The 22,961-nt window shown below is 44.8% G+C and overlaps 1 protein-coding gene across 1 annotated transcript in view; it reads left to right on the top strand.

Annotated features, from left to right (window-relative positions):
* Nucleotides 1–22,656, top strand: part of LOC139376063 (cGMP-inhibited 3',5'-cyclic phosphodiesterase 3A-like) — a 235,909-nt gene extending 213,253 nt beyond the window's left edge. Inside the window, exons 6-15 of the mRNA XM_071118214.1 lie at nt 758–831; nt 1,481–1,623; nt 2,477–2,614; nt 4,559–4,670; nt 5,103–5,216; nt 6,615–6,814; nt 7,077–7,280; nt 14,184–14,345; nt 19,773–20,025; nt 20,156–22,656. Of these exons, the coding sequence (XP_070974315.1) occupies nt 758–831; nt 1,481–1,623; nt 2,477–2,614; nt 4,559–4,670; nt 5,103–5,216; nt 6,615–6,814; nt 7,077–7,280; nt 14,184–14,345; nt 19,773–20,025; nt 20,156–20,457 (1,702 nt within the window). The 3' untranslated portion in view covers nt 20,458–22,656. The remainder of the gene's footprint in view (nt 1–757; nt 832–1,480; nt 1,624–2,476; nt 2,615–4,558; nt 4,671–5,102; nt 5,217–6,614; nt 6,815–7,076; nt 7,281–14,183; nt 14,346–19,772; nt 20,026–20,155) is intronic.
* The last annotated feature ends 305 nt before the right edge of the window (nt 22,657–22,961 follow it).

Here is a 22,961-nt window from a genome sequence, read left to right as displayed (position 1 = left end):
TGAGCACTCTACAGCAGGTTTTCATCAAGGATCTCTCTGTACTTTGCTCCGTTCATTGTTCCCTCGATCCTGACTAGTCTCCGAGTCCCTGCCGCTGAAAAACACCCCAACAGCATGATGCTGCCACCACCATGCTTCACCGTAGGGATGGTGCCAGGTTTCCTCCAGACGTGACGCTTGGCATTCAAACCAAATAGTTCAATCTTGGTTTCATCAGACCAGATAATCTTATATCCCATGGTCTGAGAGTCTTTAGGTGCCTTTTGGCAAACTTCAAGCTGGCTGTCATGTGCCTTCTTCTGAGGAGTGGCTTCAGTCTGGTTTTCCCTGACCAAGGACCTTGAGCTCAATTTCGAGTCTCATAGCAAAGGGTCTGAATACTTATGTAAATAAGGTATTTATGTTGATTTTTTTAATACTTTTGCTAAAATGTCTAAAAAACTGTTTTTGCTTTGCCATTATGGGATATTGTGTGTAGATTGTTGAGTTTTTTATTTTATTTAATCCATTTTGGAATCAGGCTGTAATGTAACAAAATGTGGAAAAAGCCACGGGATCTGAATACTTTTCGAAAGCACTGTATGTCATAGACACACTGTACAGTACACATCAAAACGTTTCTCAGGCCAGTGTTTTAATAAGGCATATTCAGGTGCCCACAATATCTAAGAGCTAGCGCCATTTATTGATAGATGTACTTGATGAAAAGATATTCACTTCTGTCTGACCTCTGACCTCTAACTTTCCTTTACCACAGCTGTGGGAGACCGTACATAAAGCTGAGCCATGGGGAGGGATCCATGGATAAAGGGGACAGGATACACCGGACAGGTACAACCATCCTTTTAACTGAGCTTCTCATCTCTGCCAGTGCTACCTTCCCCTTCCACACCACTACCGTTTTCAAACTATTGAGCCGAGCTGTACTGTACTCATGGACTCTTCTGTCCACTGGTTTTGCCTACCTCCTTCTATCGTTTAGCTTGTCATCTCTGCCAGTGTTACCTTTCCTTCCACATAATTGAGCCAAGCTGTATTGTACTGCTCTGGCCTGGTTATGCGTCCATCACAGGAACTGTGCTAGAGAGGACAATGATTGTATGAAATGGATACTCCTGTCCCAGAGTGGATATTACGTGTGTGTGTGTGCTTTGCAGCAGTGCTGAATGCTTTGCGGCAGGGTTGAAGGCTTTGCAGCAGTGATGAATGCTTTGTAGCAGTGTTTAATGCTTTGAAGAAGTGCTGAATGCTTTGTAGCAATATTGGATTCTTTGCAGCAGTGCTGAATGCTTTGTGGGAATCCCGTCTCCATGGTGAGACAATGACCATAGGAGTTAGTTGGGAAGACAACACAAGCAGATCTGATACCAGGCTGATCCTGTCTCACAACAGAGAGGTGTGATGTGTTTTGCAGCAGTGTTGAATGCGTTGAAGGTGTTGTCCCATCTCCATGGTAACGCTTTCTCTGTACCCCAATCAGAGGATCAGGTGGTGGCATCGTCAGACTACGACAGTACCCACGAGGCCAACCACAGCGACAGCAGCGACGTAGCGCCGACAGAGGAGGGGGACACAGAAGGGAGCAAAAACACCCCCCAAAACCTCATCATGCTACCTGCAGAGGTGAGAAACAGTCACAGCAACCGTAGAGGTAGCTCTAGTTTTCTAGAGCTCTAGTTTTCACACTTCTAGGTCTAAATCTTTTAGGCCAGAGGTATTCAACCCTTACCCTATGAGGTCCGGGAATACTGCTGGTTTTCTGTTCCACCTGATAATTAATTGCACCAACCTTGTGTCCCAGGTGTAATTCAGTCCACGATTACAGGTGAATAATGATCAAATACAGTGGAGCTGGCTGTCTAGATTTGGATTTGAGGGTTATTATTGGCTTATTCCTCAGGCAGAGGCACAACCACCTCAGAAGACAAAAGTTAATTTCTTAACAACATGACATTCAGTGCACAGATTGGCACCACCAGCTGTCTATATCTGACCCCCTTATGACATGTGTATGTCCTACAGTAGATTGGCACCACCAGCCATCTATGTCTGACCCCCTTATGACATGTTTATGACCTACAGTAGATTGGCACCACCAGCCGTCTATGTCTGGCCCCCTTATGACATGTTGATGACCTACAGTAGATTGGCACCACCAGCCGTCTATGTCTGGCCCCCTTATGACATGTTTATGACCTACAGTAGATTGGCACCACCAGCCATCTATATCTGACCCCCTTATGACATGTTTATGACCTACAGTAGATTGGCACCACCAGCCATCTATGTCTGACCCCCTTATGACATGTTGATGACCTACAGTAGATTGGCACCACCAGCCGTCTATATCTGACCCCCTTATGACATGTTGATGACCTACAGTAGAGAGAGAGAACATTTTCTGATATTTAATAAGACAATATAAAGGTTCATAAAGACATTATAAAGGCTTATAACATGTCTATGGCCTCTGTAGGAAAAGCCCCAGCTGGCCCCGGAGCCGTTAGTGATGGAGGACTTGGAGCCCCTAATGAGCCACCTCAACCAATGGAACTTCCCCATCTTCAGCTTGATGGAGAAGACCCAGGGCAAATGTGGCCGCATCCTCAGCCAGGTGAGACCCGCTACTGTACAGCCTAGTCAGGTGAGCTGTAACCAGGTGAGACCCGCTACTGTACAGCCTAGTCAGGTAAGCTGTAACCAGGTGAGACCAGCTACTGTACAGTCTAGTCAGGTGAGATGTAACCAGGTGAGTTCAGTTATTGTACAGTCTAGTCCGGTGAGCTGTAACCAGGTGAGACCAGATACTGTACAGTCTAGTCAGGTGAGATGTAACCAGGTGAGACCAGCTACTGTACAGCCTAGTCAGGTGAGCTGTAACCAGGTGAGACCAGCTACTGTACAGTCTAGTCAGGTGAGATGTAACCAGGTGAGTCCAGTTACTGTACAGTCTAGTCAGGTGAGCTGTAACCAGGTGAGACCAGCTACTGTACAGCCTAGTCAGGTGAGACCAGCTACTGTACAGCCTAGTCATGTGAGATGTAACCAGGTGAGACCAGCTACTGTACAGCCTAGTCAGGTGAGATGTAACCAGGTGAGGACAGGTACTGTACAGTCTAGTCAGGTGAGATGTAACCAGGTGAGGACAGGTATTGTACAGTCTAGTCAGGTGAGATGTAACCAGGTGAGACCAGCTACTGTACAGCCTAGTCAGGTGAGCTGTCACCAGGTGAGGACAGGTACTGTACAGTCTAGTCAGGTGAGATGTAACCAGGTGAGACCAGCTACTGTACAGCCTAGTCAGGTGCGCTGTAACCAGGTGAGACCAGATACTGTACAGCCTAGTCAGGTTAGATGTAACCAGGTGAGACCAGCTACTGTACAGCCTAGTCAGGTGAGATGTAACCAGGTGAGACCAGCTACTGTACAGCCAAGTCAGGTGAGATGTAACCAGGTGAGACCAGTTACTGTACAGTCTAGTTAGGTGAGATGTAACCAGGTGAGACAAGTTACTGTACAGGCTAGTTAGGTGAGATGTAACCAGGTGAGACCAGCTACTGTACAGCCTAGTCAGGTGAGCAGTAACCAGGTGAGACCAGATACTGTACAGTCTAGTCAGGTGAGATGTAACCAGGTGAGACAAGCTACTGTACAGTCTAGTCAGGTGAGATGTAACCAGGTGAGACCAGCTACTGTACAGCCTAGTCAGGTGAGCTGTAACCAGTTGAGACCAGCTACTGTACAGCCTAGTCAGGTGAGATGCAACCAGGTGAGACCAGTTACTGTACAGTCTAGTTAGGGGAGATGTAACCAGGTGAGACAAGTTACTGTACAGTCTAGTCAGGGGAGATGTAACCAGGTGAGGACAGGTACTGTACAGCCTAGTCAGGGGAGCTGTAACCAGGTGAGGACAGGTACTGTACAGTCTAGTCAGGGGAGATGTAACCAGGTGAGGACAGGTACTGTACAGTCTAGTCAGGTGAGGTGTAACCAGGTGAGGACAGGTTAGAATAGTTCATCTTCAGCCATGGAAACATTCTCAGCCAGGTGAGAGAAACAACCAATTAGACAGGCTGATGGTCAACCATCTATCATTGAGCAGGCACTGTCTCAATCAATGTGTTTGTCTGGTGAGAATCTGATTGGTTGTTTGAGACAGAAGCGGTATCCTCGAGGTTAGAGAAGTGGGCAGGTGGGTTGCCGGTTCGAACCCTATGAGTTACGTGCAAGGAAATCTACAGGGAGTGATCCGGCAGCCGGAGGGTTCCCAACTTCAATATCTCTGCATACTACTGTCGTTGTGCTCTTGAGCAAGGCACTCTACCCCTAAGTGTTTCAGGGGTGCTACGTTGCTCCCAGTCTGTGATGTGTGTCAGGTTGGATGCAGTCACAGAATAAATTAAGAATATCTGTACAGTTAAAGCGAGGGTCGAGACGTCTATGAGAATGAGGCTGTCTATAAAGCCCATAGACCATTCAGTGTCAATCAAAGAGTCTGTCTGAAGGGTGAGAATGTGATTGGTTCGGTGAGCTCTCTAACTCTCTGTGTTCGTTCCAGGTCTCTCACAGGCTTTTTGAAGACACAGGCCTATTTGAGACCTTCAAGATCCCGGTTCACGAATTCATGAACTACTTCCATGCTTTGGAGAATGGCTACAGAGACATACCATGTAAGAACCTGTTTTAACTTAATGACTCTGCTCTCTTAAAAGCTCCTGTTTTACCTTAATGACTCTGTTTTGCAGACACAGATTAAGCCTAGTAGAGTACATTTTTAGTGCAGCAGTTTAGACTTAATCTGTCCCTTATTGTTTTACGTTTGTTTTCCTTAGTATGTTGAAGTTGAGTTAAAAGTGTCATACCATCAGTATTCCACAAGAGGGCGATGTTACACCATTTTTCTTTCAACTCTCCATTAACACTAGTTTACGGTACAATCTCTCCATATCCTTTTCACTCTACAGCAGAAACAGAAACAGTGTGGCCTAGTGGAAGTTATCACTACTGAGATGTCTCATATTCTCTCCCTTTCGCTCTCTAGTCTTGGTAAATATATTGAATTGTACCAATTATTATTTATTTTTTTAAATCAATCAATCCAGATCACAACAGAATCCACGCTACAGACGTTCTCCATGCTGTCTGGTACCTCACTACCCAGGCCGTACCAGGTCTGCCCAGCCTCATCACTGACCATTGCTCTGCCAGCGACTCAGGTGGGTGCCAGGGTTGAACTGACTTACCTAGTTAAATTAAAGGTTAAATAAAAAATGTAATGAAAAAAATTAAAAAGTGACTTGAATTACAAGCCAGTCTAATTGAATCATCATGGCTCTTGCTTGATTTGGCATCAGGAGATTGAAACGTTATTAATTGATAACTTGAATTTTGACTCTATTAGAAGACAACCAATTGTTTGTTTTCTCCTGTTTTTAATATAACATCATTATGTTAGTTATGGTTGTCAACTTGTGTAAGATTTAGATTTCGTACAAACCGAAGAGACGTAAAGAGTCAAGTATATTTAATAATAGATTGCTATGTCAAGACTCTTAATATAATTGGTAACAATCAGATTAACTTTGGCCCTTTGTTTAATTCGGCCTTTACCTACCATCTCTAGTTACTGTTTTGTAAGTCGTCTCATTAAGATCAACATGTTTGTTACAGTCACACCAACGCTCTCAGCTGTTCTTATCAGACTGGGGGCTCAGCGTCTGGCGGTATCCCAAACGGAACCATATTCCCTTTTATAGTGCACTACTTTTAGTCAAAACTAGTGCACTACTTTTAGTCAAAACTAGTGCACTACTTTTAGTCAAAACTAGTGCACTACTTTTAGTCAAAACTAGTGCACTACTTTTAGTCAAAACTAGTGCACTACTTTTAGTCAAAACTAGTGCACTACTTTTAGTCAAAACTAGTGCACTACTTTTAGTCAAAACTAGTGCACTACTTTTAGTCAAAACTAGTGCACTATAAAAGGTAATATGGTTCCATTTGGGATGCCGTCTCTGAGTACCCAAATACTATTTGAAGTTCAGCGATGCATGAGCGGGCATGAAATTGCAACCAGATTAAAGTTCTCCCAACCCCAGATTTTCATAACCTAATTTATGACCTAATTTATAAGCTTTAGTGCCCCAAACTCTTTGATCCGAGCAGAAGTGGATTTAGAGGTTGAGAGTTTGGGACCTTTGGGGGAGCTTGCTGGTACACTTTTCACACTACTGAGCCAAACCACGGTTTAGCACATTTCAGCACATTTCAGCCACCATAGTGCTGGATAGGACAATGTAAAAAGAAACTACCTGAGCCGGTACAGTGTGGTTCAGGCTGGAACTATGGTGTGAATCAGACATGGTAGTAGACTGTTATTTACACTCCTCTCCCTGTCCCTCTCCTCTCCCTCCCTCTCACTCTCACTCTCCCTCTCCCTCTCCCTCTCCCTCTCCCTCTCCCTCTCCCTCTCCCTCTCACTCTACCTATACCTCTACCTCTCCCTCTCCCTCTCCCTCTCCCTCTCCCTCTACCTCTACCTCTACCTCTCCCTCTACCTCTACCTCTACCTCTACCTCTACCTCTGCCTCACTCTTTCTCCTTGGCTCTCCCAGACTCTGACAGTGGCATCACGCACAGTCACATGGGCTACCTGGTGTCGAAGACCTACAGCGTGTCGGAGGATGGGTATGGTTGCCTGTCGGGGCTCATCCCAGCCCTGGAGCTCATGGCTCTCTACGTAGCAGCAGCCATGCATGACTACGACCACCCTGGCAGGACTAACGCCTTCCTGGTGGCCACAAGTGCACCACAGGTACACCACTTCTCTGTCAAAGCACTTCCGGCTCAAGTGAACAAAAAAAAACAATCTTCAGAGTCATATGTTGAACTGTTGTCTGCAGGGAGAGCAGAGATTTTATTTTAGGGATAAGGAAAATAGTGGTACAACATTGAAAAGTACTTGGATTACTGTTGTTATGTGTTGTGGAACTGTATGGGTAGATCTCTGACCAGGTTAGAATTTAACAGGACCACAACAGGACTAATCCTCTCGCATCCTATCTTCCCCTCTCCAGGCAGTGTTGTATAACGACAGGTCGGTGCTCGAGAACCACCACGCCGCCTCTGCCTGGAATCTGTTCATGTCCCGTGCGGAGTATAACTTCCTCGTCAACTTGGACCACGTGGAGTTCAAACGCTTTCGCTTCCTGGTCATAGAGGCCATTCTTGCCACTGACCTCAAGAAACACTTCGACTTCCTGGCAGAGTTCAATGCCAAGGTAAAAAAACAATGAATCAATCAATGAATTTAAGTCACAGACCCGTAAGTAAACCTGTGTATTTCATTTTGAGTGTAAGAGCTCTTCAGCTATTGTAGCATGTTGTATGTGAGAGTTCTACTTCCTAACCCCTGGGTTTTTGTAGTGCGGGTTTGTCTTGCTCTCACCTCTGCACTGCATAATCCACACGCCCTCATTACAGCTCACTCTCTGTCCACATTGGTCTGTTACACTATCGCAATAGCAGAGTCAAACGTAAGTGTTCTAGAAAATTTGTTAGATATTATTTTTTTTTAAGGCTTTTGAGGAACAGTATTATGTGTGCCAGTACCTTTCTGGACCTTAAATATCCTCATTATATTCTCGTTAACTTAACTAACCCATACGAATAGAAGGCTTTAACCCGCAGCTTTTCAGGAAATCATATTTGCAGTCTAAATTATGCTGCTACCATTGGTCGGGACTAAGCCTTTCCACTGTGCCGCAGTGAAGCCTTTCCACTGTTCTGCAGTGAAGCCTTTCCACTGTGCTGCAGTGAAGCCTTCCCACTGTGCTGCAGTGAAGCCTTCCCACTGTTCTGCAGTGAAGCCTTTCCACTGTTCTGCAGTGAAGCCTTCCTACTGTTCAGAAGTGAAGCCTTTCCACTGTTCTGCAGTGAAGCCTTTCCACTGTTCTGCAGTGAAGCTGGTGGCAGTTAGGCACTGCCAGTTATACAACAGACTGCTGTCCTTCCACTAACGCTAACAGTGTTACGCCCATTGTGTGTGTGTGTGTGTGTGTGTGTGTGTGTGTGTGTGTGTGTGTGTGTGTGTGTGTGTGTGTGTGTGTGTGTGTGTGTACGCGCCAGTAAAGCAGTGTTGTGTCCTTCACGCTGGCTCTGTTGTACCACAAAGCCACTCTCTCTCACACACACACACACACACACACACACACACACACACACACACACCTTGTACTCATTTCCCCTCCAATTCTTAGAAACCAAATCAAGCTTTCTCTGAAAAGGCCCATTGAATTAGCTGTTAATGTAGCTGCTCCTACGCTCAGGGGTTATGGCATTAGCATAAGAAGAAGAAGCTTGCAGGAGTCTGCTCTGTGTGTGTGTGTGTGTGTGTGTGTGTGTGTGTGTGTGTGTGTGTGTGTGTGTGTGTGTGTGTGTGTGTGTGTGTGTGTGTGTGTGTGTGTGTGTGTGTGTGTGTGTGTGTGTGTGTGTGTGTGTGTGTGTGTGTGTGTGTGTGTGTGTGTGTGAGAGAGGCTTTGTTGTACAACAGAGCCAGCGTGAAAGACACAACACTGCTCTGTTGGCTTTAGTGGTGCACACACACACACACACACACACACACACACACACACTGAATGGGCGTAACACTTTCAAAGATGGTGTTTTTTTCTTTGTATTGTCTTTTACCAGATCTATTGTGTTATATTCTCCTACAATCATTTCACATTTCCACAAACTTCAAAGAGTTTCCTTTCAAATGGTACCAAGAATATGCAAATCCGTGATTCAGGGCCTGAGCTACGGGCAGTTAGATTTGGGTCCTGAGCTACAGGCAGTTAGATTTGGGTCCTGAGCTACAGGCTACGGGCAGTTAGATTTAGGTCCTGAGCTACAGGCAGTTAGATTTGGGTCCTGAGCTACGGGCAGTTAGATTTGGGTCCTGAGCTACAGGCAGTTAAATTTGGGTCCTGAGCTACAGGCAGTTAAATTTGGGTCCTGAGCTACAGGCAGTTAGATTTGGGTCTTGAGCTACAGGCAGTTAAATTTGGGTCCTGAGCTACAGGCAGTTAGATTTGGGTCTTGAGCTACGGGCAGTTAGATTTAGGTCCTGAGCTACAGGCAGTTAGATTTGGGTCCTGAGCTACGGGCAGTTAGATTTGGGTCCTGAGCTACAGGCAGTTAAATTTGACTATGTAATTTTAGGCCAAAACAGAAAAAAAGGGGCGGATCCTTAAGAGGGGTACCGGTACAGAGTCAATGTGGAGGCTATATACAGGGTGTTACGGTACAGAGTCAATGTGGAGGCTATATACAGGGGGTACCGGTACATAGTCAATGTGGAGGCTATATACAGGGGGTACCGGTACAGAGTCAATGTGGAGGCTATATACAGGGGGTACCGGTACAGAGTCAATGTGGAGGCTATATACAGGGGGTACCGGTACAGAGTCAATGTGGAGGATGTATACAGGGGGTACCGGTACAGAGTCAATGTGGAGGCTATATACAGGGGGTACCGGTACAGAGTCAATGTGGAGGCTATATACAGGGGGTACCAGTACAGAGTCAATGTGGAGGCTATATACAGGGGGTACCGGTACAGAGTCAATGTGGAGGCTATATACAGGGGGTACCGGTACAGAGTCAATGTGGAGGCTATATACAGGGGGTACCAGTACAGAGTCAATGTGGAGGCTATATACAGGGGGTACCGGTACAGAGTCAATGTGGAGGATGTATACAGGGGGTACCGGTACAGAGTCAATGTGGAAGCTATATACAGGGTGTTACGGTACAGAGTCAATGTGGAGGCTATATACAGGGGGTACCAGTACAGAGTCAATGTGGAGGCTATATACAGGGGGTACCGGTAGAGAGTCAATGTGCAGGGGGCACAGGTTAATCGAGATAATTGAGGTAATATGTACATGTAGGTAGAGGTAAAGTGATTTTTCCATTGGGGCTGCAGGTAGCCTAGTGGTTAGAGCATTGGACTAGTAACTGAAAGGTTGCTAGATCCCAGAGCTGACAAGGTAAAACTGTCGTTCTGCCCCTGAACAAGGCAGTTAACCCTCTGTTCCTAGGCTGTCATTGAAAATAAGAATTTGTTCTTAACTGACTTGCCTAGTTGAGTAAAAATAAAAAAATAAATAGTTGATAAACAGAGAATGGATGGGGACCATGAAAAATGGGTGGGGACCATGAAAAATGGGTGGGGCCATGAAAAATGGGTGGGGACCATGAAATATGGGTGGGGACCATGAAAAATGGGTGGGGACCATGACAGTTTGTTGGTTGATGTGGATACCAAGGAACTAGAAGGTCTCAACCTGCTCCACTACAGCCCTGTTGATGAGAATTGTGGGTGTGCTCAGCCCTCCTTTTCCTATAGTCCACGATCATCTACTTTGTCTTGATCACGTTGAGGGACAGATTGTAGTCCTGGCACCACACTGTCACCCTATAGGCTGTCTCATTGTTCTCGGTGACACATTGTTGTGTCGTCTGCAAACCTAATGATGGTGTTGGAGTCATGCTTGGCCATGCAGTCGTGGGCGAACAGGTTGTACAGGAGGGGACTAAGCACGCACCCCTATGGGGACCCCATGTTGAGGATCAGCGTGGCAGATGTGTTGTTACCTACTCTTATCACCTGGGGGCGACCGTCAGGAAGTCCAGGATCCAGTTGTAGAGGGCGGTGTTTAGTCCCAGGGTCCTTAGCTTAGTAATGAGCTTTGAGGGCACTATGGTGTTGAACGCTGAGCTGTGGTCATTGAATAACATTCTCATGTAGGTGTTCCTTTTGTCCAGGTGGGAAAGGGCAGTGTGGAGTGCAATAGAGATTGCATCATCTGTGGATCTGTTGGGGCATTATGTGCATATTGGAGTGGGTCTAGGGATTCTGGGATACTGTTGGTGATTTGAGCCATGACCAGCCTTTCAAAGCAATTCATGACTACAGACGTGAGTGCTACGGGTCAGTAGTCATTTAGGCAGGTTACCTATGTTGGTTGCTTGAAACACATTGGTATTGGTACAGACTCAATCAGGGACAGGTTGAAAATGTCAGTGAAGACACTTGCCAGTTGGTCAGCGCATGCTCGGAGTACACACCCTACGTTCTTGTGAATGTTGACCTGTTTAAAGGTCTTACTCACATCGGCTATGGAGAGCTTAGTCACACAGTCGTCCGGAACAGCTCGTGCTCTCATGCATGCTTCAGTGTTGCTTGCCTCGAAGCGAGTATAGAAGTAATTTTAGCTTGTTTAGTAGGTTCGTGTCACTAGGCAGCTCATGGCTGTGCTTCCTTTTAACACTCCTACATCAGACGAGTGTCAGAGCCAGTGTAGTGGGATTCAAGCTTAGTCCTGTATTGCCACTTTGCCTGTTTGATGGTTCATCGGCGGGCATAGTGGGATTTCTTATGCAGTTAGAGTCCCTTTCCATCAAGGTGGCAGCTCTACCTTAAGCTCAATGTGGATGTTGTGTGTGTGTGTGTGTGTGTGTGTGTGTGTGTGTGTGTGTGTGTGTGTGTGTGTGTGTGTGTGTGTGTGTGTGTGTGTGTGTGTGTGTGTGTGTGTGTGTGTGTGTGTGTGTGTGTGTGTGTGTGTGTGTGTGTGTGTGTGTGTGTGTGTGTGTGTGTGTGTGTGTGTGTCGTGGCTCTGTTCTCCTACTCTAACGCTCATTAGGCCTACCGAGTGGCAATTTCAGCATGTAAATCTTGCTGGGGCAACAAAACAAAAAAAACATGTGGGATTCATGCCAGCAAAGTCACAACGCAACACTGAACAATACATGAATTGCACTATAACGGTGACAAATGGTGCTAACAAACTGTCAGGGCCGACATAAAGCTGTCCCAACAGCTGAGTCATAACAGCAGAGTCCCAACACCTTACCACTGCTACACCTGGCTATCAGCTGACCCAACAGCAATCCCAACACCTTACCACTGCTACACCTGGCTATCAGCTGACCCAACAGCAGTCCCAACACCTTACCACCGCTACACCTGGCTATCAGCTGACCCAACAGCAGAGTCATAACAGCAGAGTCCCAACACCTTACCACTGCTACACCTGGCGAAATTGAAAATAGAACAAATTATTAGGGTGAGGCACATGGGCTACTAACAGCTTACTACACAACATACACTTAGTATTACTTTCTTAGCTACAGTATCGAATTATCAAATTGATTCATGATGATGACTGCTAGCTAAGATTGTGAAAGTATGATGTTGACAGAATCACTCCAATCAAAGTCACTGTACATATAAGGTGATTTGACGTCATTTTATCTGTGGCCAATGACCTTGAGCCTTCTTGGATGGGCACTTCTAATGTAAACTCTATGGCATTCGTAGTCTACCCTTATTACTTGGCCGTGACGTACCCCACCACCACCACCACAGAAAGCACTGAGTCACCACTGGGCCTACATCAGACGAGTGTCAGAGCCAGTGTAGTAGGATTCAAGCACTGAGTCACCACTGGGCCTACATCAGACGAGTGTCAGAGCCAGTGTAGTAGGATTCAAGCACTGAGTCACCACAGGGCCTACATCAGACGAGTGTCAGAGCCAGTGTAGTAGGATTCAAGCACTGAGTCACCACTGGGCCCACATCAGACGAGTGTCAGAGCCAGTGTAGTAGGATTCAAGCACTGAGTCACCACTGGGCCCACATCAGACGAGTGTCAGAGCCAGTGTAGTAGGATTCAAGCACTGAGTCACCACTGGGCCCACATCAGACGAGTGTCAGAGCCAGTGTAGTAGGATTCAAGCACTGAGTCACCACTGGGCCTACATCAGACGAGTGTCAGAGCCAGTGTAGTAGGATTCAAGCACTGAGTGACCACTGGGCCCACATCAGACGAGTGTCAGAGCCAGTGTAGTAGGATTCAAGCACTGAGTCACCACTGGGCCCACATCAGACGAGTGTCAGAGCCAGTGTAGTAGGATTCAAGCACTGAGTCACCACTGGGCCTACATCAGACGAGTGTCAGAGCCAGTGTAGTAGGATTCAAGCACTGAGTCACCACTGGGCCCACATCAGACGAGTGTCAGAGCCAGTGTAGTAGGATTCAAGCACTGAGTCACCACTGGGCCCACATCAGACGAGTGTCAGAGCCAGTGTAGCAGGATTCAAGCACTGAGTCACCACTGGGCCTACATCAGACGAGTGTCAGAGCCAGTGTAGTAGGATTCAAGCACTGAGTGACCACTGGGCCCACATCAGACGAGTGTCAGAGCCAGTGTAGTAGGATTCAAGCACTGAGTCACCACTGGGCCCACATCAGACGAGTGTCAGAGCCAGTGTAGTAGGATTCAAGCACTGAGTCACCACTGGGCCTACATCAGACGAGTGTCAGAGCCAGTGTAGTAGGATTCAAGCACTGAGTCACCACTGGGCCCACATCAGACGAGTGTCAGAGCCAGTGTAGTAGGATTCAAGCACTGAGTCACCACTGGGCCCACATCAGACGAGTGTCAGAGCCAGTGTAGCAGGATTCAAGCACTGAGTCACCACTGGGCCTACATCAGACGAGTGTCAGAGCCAGTGTAGTAGGATTCAAGCACTGAGTCACCACTGGGCCTACATCAGACGAGTGTCAGAGCCAGTGTAGTAGGATTCAAGCACTGAGTCACCACTGGGCCTACATCAGACGAGTGTCAGAGCCAGTGTAGTAGGATTCAAGCACTGAGTCACCACTGGGCCCACATCAGACGAGTGTCAGAGCCAGTGTAGTAGGATTCAAGCACTGAGTCACCACTGGGCCTACATCAGACGAGTGTCAGAGCCAGTGTAGTAGGATTCAAGCACTGAGTCACCACTGGGCCTACCCAGAAATGAGGAATACATTGAATAAAAAAAAAGGGTGTTGAGAAAGATGATTATTCAACCTAAAGGTCAAATCATTATTATTAAAGAGGATTAAAGGGTGAATCCAAAATACGGAACGTTGAAGTTACGGAATTCTTAAATCAGGAATCCAATTTAAATTTGACATTCTTGGTTTTAACTGACAACTGATTTACTATGTTATTGAACCACGTACCTATATATTTTTTCAGATGTGTGATAGATGAAAGGTTTTGTATAGTAAGTGCCCTAATGTACTATATAAGTTCACAAAGCATTTTTATAGGTTAACATATTTTGTCTCTGTCTGTTGCTATAGGTAGGTGATGACGTGACGAGGGGTATTGATTGGTCCAATGAGAATGACAGACTGCTGGTGTGTCAGATGTGCATCAAGCTAGCTGACATCAACGGCCCACTGAAACACAAGGACCTGCACCTACAGTGGACCAAGGGCATCGTCGATGAGTTCTATGAACAGGTCAGATTCTCTCTCTATCTCACACACACACAAACAGACACTGAAACACAAGGACCTGCACCTACAGTGGACCAAGGGCATCACCGATGAGTTCTATGAACAGGTGAGATCCAAATCAACCCTAGCCCCTACACCCTAGCCCCTACACCCTAGCCCCTACACTCTAGCCCCTACACCCTAGCCCCTACACTCTAGCCCCTACACCCTAGTCCCTACACCCTAGCCCCTACACCCTAGCCCCTACACCCTAGCCCCTACACTCTAGCCTCTACACCGTAGTCTACACACACACACACACACACACACACACACACACACACACACACACACACACACACACACACACACACACACACACACACACACGTGGGAGTAAAATATGTCACATGCTTTCAATTCCGAGGCGATGGTTTGTATTCTCATCCCATTTCTCAGAAGTAACCACAAGTCCAACAGCAAAACAGAAAACAGAAAGATAATAACACATACGATAGATTCATGGGACTGGAAGGTTTCATGTGCTAGTGGAAGGTTTCATGTGTTCTAGTGGAGGGTTTAATGTCCTAGTGGAAGGTTTCATGTTCTAGTGGAAGGTTTCATGTGCTAGTGGAAGGTTTATTGTGGTAGTGGAAGGTTTCATGTGCTTTAGTGGAAGGTTTCATGTGCTAGTGGAAGGTTTCATGTCCTAGTGGAAGGTTTCATGTCCTAGTGGAAGGTTTCATGTGCTAGTGGAAGGTTTCATGTTCTAGTGGAAGGTTTCATGTGCTAGTGGAAGGTTTCATGTCCTAGTGGAAGGTTTCATGTGCTAGTGGAAGGTTTCATGTTCTAGTGGAAGGTTTCATGTTCTAGTGGAAGGTTTAATGTGCTAGTGGAAGGTTTCATGTTCTAGTGGAAGGTTTCATGTGCTAGTGGAAGGTTTCATGTGCTAGTGGAAGGTTTCATGTCCTAGTGGAAGGTTTAATGTCCTAGTGGAAGGTTTCTTGTGCTAGTGGAAGGTTTCATGTCCTAGTGGAAGGTTTCATGTGCTAGTGGAAGGTTTCATGTGCTTTAGTGGAAGGTTTCATGTGCTAGTGGAAGGTTTCATGTGCTAGTGGAAGGTTTCATGTCCTAGTGGAAGGTTTCATGTGCTAGTGGAAGGTTTCATGTGCTTTAGTGGAAGGTTTCATGTGCTAGTGGAAGGTTTCATGTGCTAGTGGAAGGTTTCATGTTCTAGTGGAAGGTTTCATGTGCTTTAGTGGAAGGTTTCATGTTCTAGTGGAAGGTTTCATGTCCTAGTGGAAGGTTTCATGTGCTAGTGGAAGGTTTCATGTCCTAGTGGAAGGTTTCATGTGCTTTAGTGGAAGGTTTCATGTCCTAGTGGAAGGTTTCATGTCCTAGTGGAAGGTTTCATGTCCTAGTGGAAGGTTTCATGTCCTAGTGGAAGGTTTCATGTCCTAGTGGAAGGTTTCATGTCCTAGTGGAAGGTTTCATGTCCTAGTGGAAGGTTTCATGTCCTAGTGGAAGGTTTCATGTCCTAGTGGAAGGTTTCATGTCCTAGTGGAAGGTTTCATGTGCTAGTGGAAGGTTTCATGTCCTAGTGGAAGGTTTCATGTCCTAGTGGAAGGTTTATCTGACATGAAACTCCTGTGAAAGGCAAAGCTGTTATGTTCAATATTAGAAATAATATTGCAATACAGATAGCTATAGTATTGTAAAAGAAAAGTCTCTGCCCCGTGCCACAAAGCTATCAGGCACTATAGACTGTAGAATAATATAAAATAATACACATTTCAATTAAATCAAAACTGTAGTAGTATTTTTTTTAAACTTATTTAACCTTTATTTAACTAGGCAAGTCAGTTAAGATCAAATTCTTATTTACAATGACAGACTACCCCGGCCAACGCTGGGCCAATTGTGCACCGCCCTATAGGACTCCCAATCACGGCAGAATGTGATACAGCCTGGATATAAACCAGGGACTGTAGTGACGCGTCTTGCACTGAGAGTCAGTGCCATAGACCGCTGCACCACTCGGGAGCACAATGTAATACCGTTCTACTACGCTCCTAGAAAGAAGAGTTCCAGAAGGGTTCAGAAGGATCACCCTTTTTTGGCTCCAGGTAGAACACTTTTGGGTTCCATGCTGAACCCTCTGTGGAAAGGGTTCTACATGGAACCCAAAAGAGTTCTAGCTGGAACCATTCTTCGTCTGTTTTCCCATGGGGACAGACGAAGAATCCTTTGAGGTTTTACAGTGCCTTGCAAAAGTATTCATCCCCTTTGGCGTTTTTCCTATTTTGTTGCATTACAACCTGTAATCTAAATATATTTTATTTGGATTTCATGTAATGACATACACAAAATAGTCCAAATTGGTAAAGTGAAATGAAAAACATTACTTGTTTAAATAAATACAAAATGGAAAAGTGGTTTGTTCATGTATTCACCCCTTTGCTATGAAGCCCCTAAATAATGTCTTGTGCAAACAATTACCTTCAGAAGTCACAATTTTAAGAATATGGCACCACAACAAACCTGCCAAGAGAGGGCCGCCCACCAAACCTCATTGACCAGGCAAGGAGGGCATTAATCAGAGGCAACAAAGAGACCAAAGATAACCCTGAAGTAGCTGCAAAGCTCCACAGCAGAGATTGGAGTAACTGTCCATAGCACCACTTTAATACGTACACTCCACAGACCTGGGCTTTACGGAACTGTGGCCAGAAAAAAAGCCATTGCTTAAAGAAAAAAATAAGCAAAATTGTTTGGTGTTCACCAAAATGCATGTGGGAGACTCCCCAAACATATGGAAGAAGGTACTCTGGTCAGATGAGACTAAAATGTAGCTTTTTGGCCATCAAGGAAAATGCTATGTCTGGCGCAAACCCAACACCTCTTATCACCCCTAGAATACCATCCCCACAGTGAAGTATGATGGTGGCAGCATCATGTTGTGGAGATGTCTTTCATCCGCAGGGACTGGTAAAACTGGTCAGAATATAAGGAATGATGGATGGTGCTAAATACAGGGAAATTCTTGAGGGAAACCTGTTTCAGTCTTCCAGAGATTTGAGACTGGGACGGAGGTTCACCTTCCAGCAGGACAATGACCCTAAGCATACTGCTAAAGCAACACTTGAGTGGTTTAAGGGGAAACATTTAAATGTCTTGGAATGGCCTAGTCAAATCCCAGACCTCAATCCAATTGAGAATCTGTGGTATGACTTAAAGATTGCTGTACACCAGCGGAACCCATCCAACTTGAAGGAGCTGGAGCAGTTTTGCCTTGAAGAATGGGCAAACATCTCAGTGGCTAGATGTGCCAAGCTTATAGAGACATACCCCAAGAGACTTGCAGCTGTAATTTCTGCAAAAGGTGGCTCTACAAAGTATTGACTTTGGGGGGGGGGGGGGGTGAATAGTTATGCACGCTCAAGTTTTCCGTTTTCTTGTCTTATTTCTTGTTGATTTCACACCCCAAAAATATTTAGCATCTTCAAAGTGGGTAGGCATGTTGTGTAAATCAAATGATACAAACCCCCCCCCCCCCCCCCAAAAAAAAAAATCTGTTTTATTTCCAGGTTGTAAGGCAACAAAATAGGAAAAATGCCAAGGGGGTGAATACTTTCGCAAGCCACTGTAGATAGCACCTTTTTTTTGATAGAGTGTAGAGTATGTTGAAATCACAAGCTTTTCTCAGTCCCATTAATTTTGCTGACCCCAAAGCGTGATGGATTTTCACCCAGTAATTTCATCTCCCTGACAAATTGAGATAGTAATGGCTTGTCTGCTGCCCTAAATTGCACAGAGATAACCCATAGAATGGCAACCTTGGTAGGAAATGCGACACATATGAAATATGATTGTCCGGATAAGGAATATGCCATCCATAGACAATCAGATTCTATTTATCTACGTATGTTCAGACTACAGATGACTTAGTGTGTTCTGTTTAACATGATGATAACATATGATGACATATGACATATGTTGGTACGATTTAAATTCTCTGATAAGGAATATGCATCGGTTCTTCTGCCATGGCCAATCACTTTTATGCCAATAATTTAGATTTAATATTTTTGGCATTATGACATAAAAATTACCAAGGTATCAAGTTGATTTTGATTGATCCAAAGCACGGAAACACCTCCAAATGTTACCAACTCTCAACACCAAAAAATAGAAGAGATACAACCAAGAGCAGCGGTCACAACAAATTAACCTTCTTATTTAAAGTAACTGCCTAGTATTTCCAATGGTAATTGAGTATGTTATGAAGCAGCTTTTCCGTGTTGGAATGCTATGGGCGTATTCTGATAATTAAAAATATTCAGGCAAGTAGACCGCTGATTGGCCAGCTCATCCTCCTCAAGGTGATGATGACATCATGTTCTATGAGGAAATAGAAAGCATTTTTTTTAAACGGTCTGTTTGAGATAGAAGTTCGAGGTAGGCTTTTGAAAGTGTTTTTTCTCCAATTTATGCCTTGGCCACAAATACCAGTATCGGACAAGTCAGCATTATTTGGGTCTGAGTAAACTCAATATTAACTTTTAAAAGTAATATTTTCGCTGAGCAGTTACTGTAATCAATATGGTTAAAGATGCAGTAAGTAATGTCAGAAGCTAACCTAACAGATTCATTACTTACCAACAACAGCTGCAAATTCCACTAAAATTACATCACGCTTTGAATTTCACTTTCCGTGATTTGTCTAACAACTCTATCACGAATCTAGCAAATACATTTTGTGGGTCAGAGTGCAGATTTGATTTTATTTAGCACAAACTTTTCTTAGTATGTTTCTCACATTGGCTTTAGCCACTGAGGGAGCAGGTGAGGGAGCAGGTGAGGGAGCAGGTGAGGGAGCAGGCCTGCCCCGACAAGTGCAGGGAGGTTGCCTGTGAACACATTCCTTGGAGGGAGACGATGTCTCCATTACCCGACAAATTCCTGTGATTTGTGAATCTCTTTGGAACGAACAGCTAGCGTGATTTAAGCCAATAGAGAGAATTATCTAACAAAAATAACTACATTATGGCATTTAAGTTACAAATCATAAAATATTTACACATAATAGACATTTCGGAACATTTGTGGACAAAATTCTTAATTAATTAAGTACAAGCATATGAAGGTTATAATATTGTAGAGAATAATCTTTTTGTTAATCGTATGTGATTCATAATGACAGAAAACTACATTTAGACACATTTATTAGCACCCTCTTGAATGTACCCATATTTCACTACATTCTAGAGCAGTGAGTCGTGTGTAATCATCATTTATCATAATTTGATCTAGTTATACAGCATGGAGCCTACAGATGTTAAATGTTGTTTGTTTTTTTTATCTCTTGACTGTATAGCACCAAAAAAACTCCTAGCAACCAATAAAGTCCTCTGATTCTAAAAAGTGAACGTGTCATCACCTCTCCCACAGGGTGACGAGGAGTCCAGCCAAGGTCTTCCCATCAGCCCCTTCATGGACCGCTCTGCTCCTCAGCTGGCTAAGCTCCAGGAGTCCTTCATCACCCACATCGTAGGACCGCTCTGTAACTCATACGACTCCGCAGCACTCATGCCCGGACGTTGGGTGGAGCCTAACCCCGAGGAGGAGGAGGAGGAGCACGAGGAAGATGAAGAGGAGGATACGACAGAGGATGAAGATGGGTCTACTAGCTCAGACGCATCGCGTAAGAATGTTTCCTTTACTTTACTTGGTGTAGTTGACAGGGACAATGCTCATTATTAATGTGCCAAATTTAGCCAGAATCAATGCATGAAAAAACAATTAACTATTTTTTTCTCCAAACCCTTCTGTAGAGAAAGGCAAAGCAGCTCCCAAGAAGAGGAGGAAAGTGTTCTGTCAGATCACCCAGCACCTGATGGACAACCACGAGATGTGGAAGAAGGTGATCGCAGAGGAAACCCCCAAGCAAAACAATGTAGCTGAGCCAATCCTATCCATCCACGAGGAGGAGGAGGAGCCAGGGAGCAGGGAGGATGTAGTGGAGGGGGAGGAGCCAGAAGAGGAAGGGGAGGTGCCAGAGGAGGAAATAGACGAGGAGTGGCCAGCGCCCCCGCAGGACGAGTCTGAACCTGCAGAAGAGGCTGGGCCAGAGTGAGGGCCCCAAAGGCTCGTGGCGAGTGCTATTCGGGATCCTTGGGATATTTCTACCCTAAACCCTAACCCCTACCCTAAACTTAACCATAACCCTTACCGAACCTTAACCCCTTACCTAAACCATTTTAAATGTAAACTTAAATGGGGTAGCGATGTCCCAAGGATCCCAGATAGCAAGGACCAAAGGTTCTTGGGAATGAAATAAAGCAGCCGCTATCCCGAGGCAGAACATGAAATTACTTTTTCTATCCTATTGACAAACAGGCTGACTGATTTTTATTTTTTTTGCCAGCACATTCACTTAGACACAACACTGTAGAAGTTTGGGACATTGTGCCTAATGAAAATGTAACACAGGGTGGGAGATATTTACTTGTGTTTTACACATTTTATATATAAAAACACAGAATACAAGTCAGGTTCAGAAACATCGGTCAATCATCCTCTTGAGTAACTTTCCATTATTACAATAACCTACAGGATCATCTACTGGATGTAACAAACTGGTGTAATAGTTCACGAAATACACAGACTCGTTTTGCTACTGTCAAGAGTGGATTGAGACATGGTCGTGAAGACCTCAAACCCATTGTGTAAACAACGGACTGCAGAGACTGCCGCCAATTTATATATAAGAAATATTTTCTAAAATGCAATTATACTTAAACATCACATGCACCTGTACTCATGTGTTTTGTTTGGGGGGGGGGGGGGGGGATTTTAAGTATTTTCTCTGGGTCTGATAAATCTCAGTAATATGGTTCTATTTTTACTATGTGGATTGAGAAGGGAAAAATTAGACTGAACAGCTTCATACAAATCTACATTTTCCATCTTTATTGTTGTTCTTTAATGGATTCCACATTGCATCTCACACCTATAATCTGTAAGCACACGACCGCAAGCATGCCCTCTAGGTATCTTTTGGTTTTACTGACAAACTGAAGCGGTCGGTATAGCCCACCCTTTTCATATAGGCCCCTCTAGGATCTATGACATCGGCAGAACCATCAGCTGGTAACTTTTCTCATGTCATGGTACTCCAGGTGAACAGACCATATTTGACTTCAGCCTTCAGCCTTTGTGACCAATGGCTTGGTTCAGAGGAAGTTGGAACACACTACAGGGTCTTTTTTGACCAATGGCTTGGTTCAGAGGAAGTTGGAACACACTACAGGGTCTTTTTTGACCAATAGCTTGGTTCAGAGGAAGTTGGAACACACTACAGGGTCTTTTTTGACCAATAGCTTGGTTCAGAGGAAGTTGGAACACACTACAGGGTCTTTTTTGACCAATAGCTTGGTTCAGAGGAAGTTGGAACACACTACAGGGTCTTTTTTGACCAATGGCTTGGTTCAGAGGAAGTTGGAACACACTACAGGGTCTTTTTTGACCAATGGCTTCGTTCAGAGGAAGTTGGAACACACTAAAAGGAGAGGAGGAGAGGAGTCAGAAAAAGACATGCTAGTACTTTAGGTCTTATGAGTGTTTCTCTAATACAGTTAATTGAAAACAGGCCTAGTGTGTAAGATAATGAGGTCCTATGACTATAAGGCATAGTTCCTCAACCTAACTCAAAGACAGGATTCTTCCTCCACTACCAGATAAACTGACTACATAGATCACCAGGAGACAATATACTGTTTTTACTACTTATTGACTATTGATTCTCGTTTCAGTAACCCCCCTCCTTCCCTTTCCAATAGACACAAAAAGTTAATTTTAGTTTGCCTTTATTTAACCAGGTACGTCATTGAGAACACATTCTCTTTTACAGTAATGACCGTACAGGTACATGGTAACACAGGATCACACACACACACACACACACACACACACACACACACACACACACACACACACAGTATACAATATCTAAGCCATACATGCAGGAACCATTTACTGTGAGGTGATTTTAAGGGAGCGGGCAGAGTAGCCCATAATGGCCCTAGCTTTGACAGCCAGTCTCCATCCCAAATGGCACCCTATTACCTATATAGTGCACTACTTTAGACCAAGGCCCTATAGAACCCTATTCCCTATATAGTGCACTACTTTAGACCAGAGCCCTATAGAACCCTATTCCCTATATAGTGCACTACTTTAGACCAGAGCCCTATAGAACCCTATTCCCTATATAGTGCACTACTTTAGACCAGAGCCCTATAGAACCCTATTCCCTATATAGTGCACTACTTTAGACCAGAGCCCTATAGAACCCTATTCCCTATGTAGTGCACTACTTTAGACCAGAGCCCTATAGAACCCTATTACCTATATAGTACACTGCTTTAGACCAGAGCCCTATAGAACCCTATTCCCTATATAGTGCACTACTTTAGACCAGAGCCCTATAGAACCCTATTACCTATATAGTACACTACTTTAGACCAGAGCCCTATAGAACCCTATTCCCTATATAGTGCACTACTTTAGACCAGAGCCCTATAGAACCCTATTCCCTATGTAGTGCACTACTTTAGACCAGAGCCCTATAGAACCCTA

This window comes from Oncorhynchus clarkii, chromosome 2 (assembly GCF_045791955.1).
Source record: "Oncorhynchus clarkii lewisi isolate Uvic-CL-2024 chromosome 2, UVic_Ocla_1.0, whole genome shotgun sequence".
Taxonomy (NCBI): Eukaryota; Metazoa; Chordata; class Actinopteri; order Salmoniformes; family Salmonidae; genus Oncorhynchus; species Oncorhynchus clarkii.
This window is presented reverse-complemented; position numbering and strand designations above follow the sequence as displayed.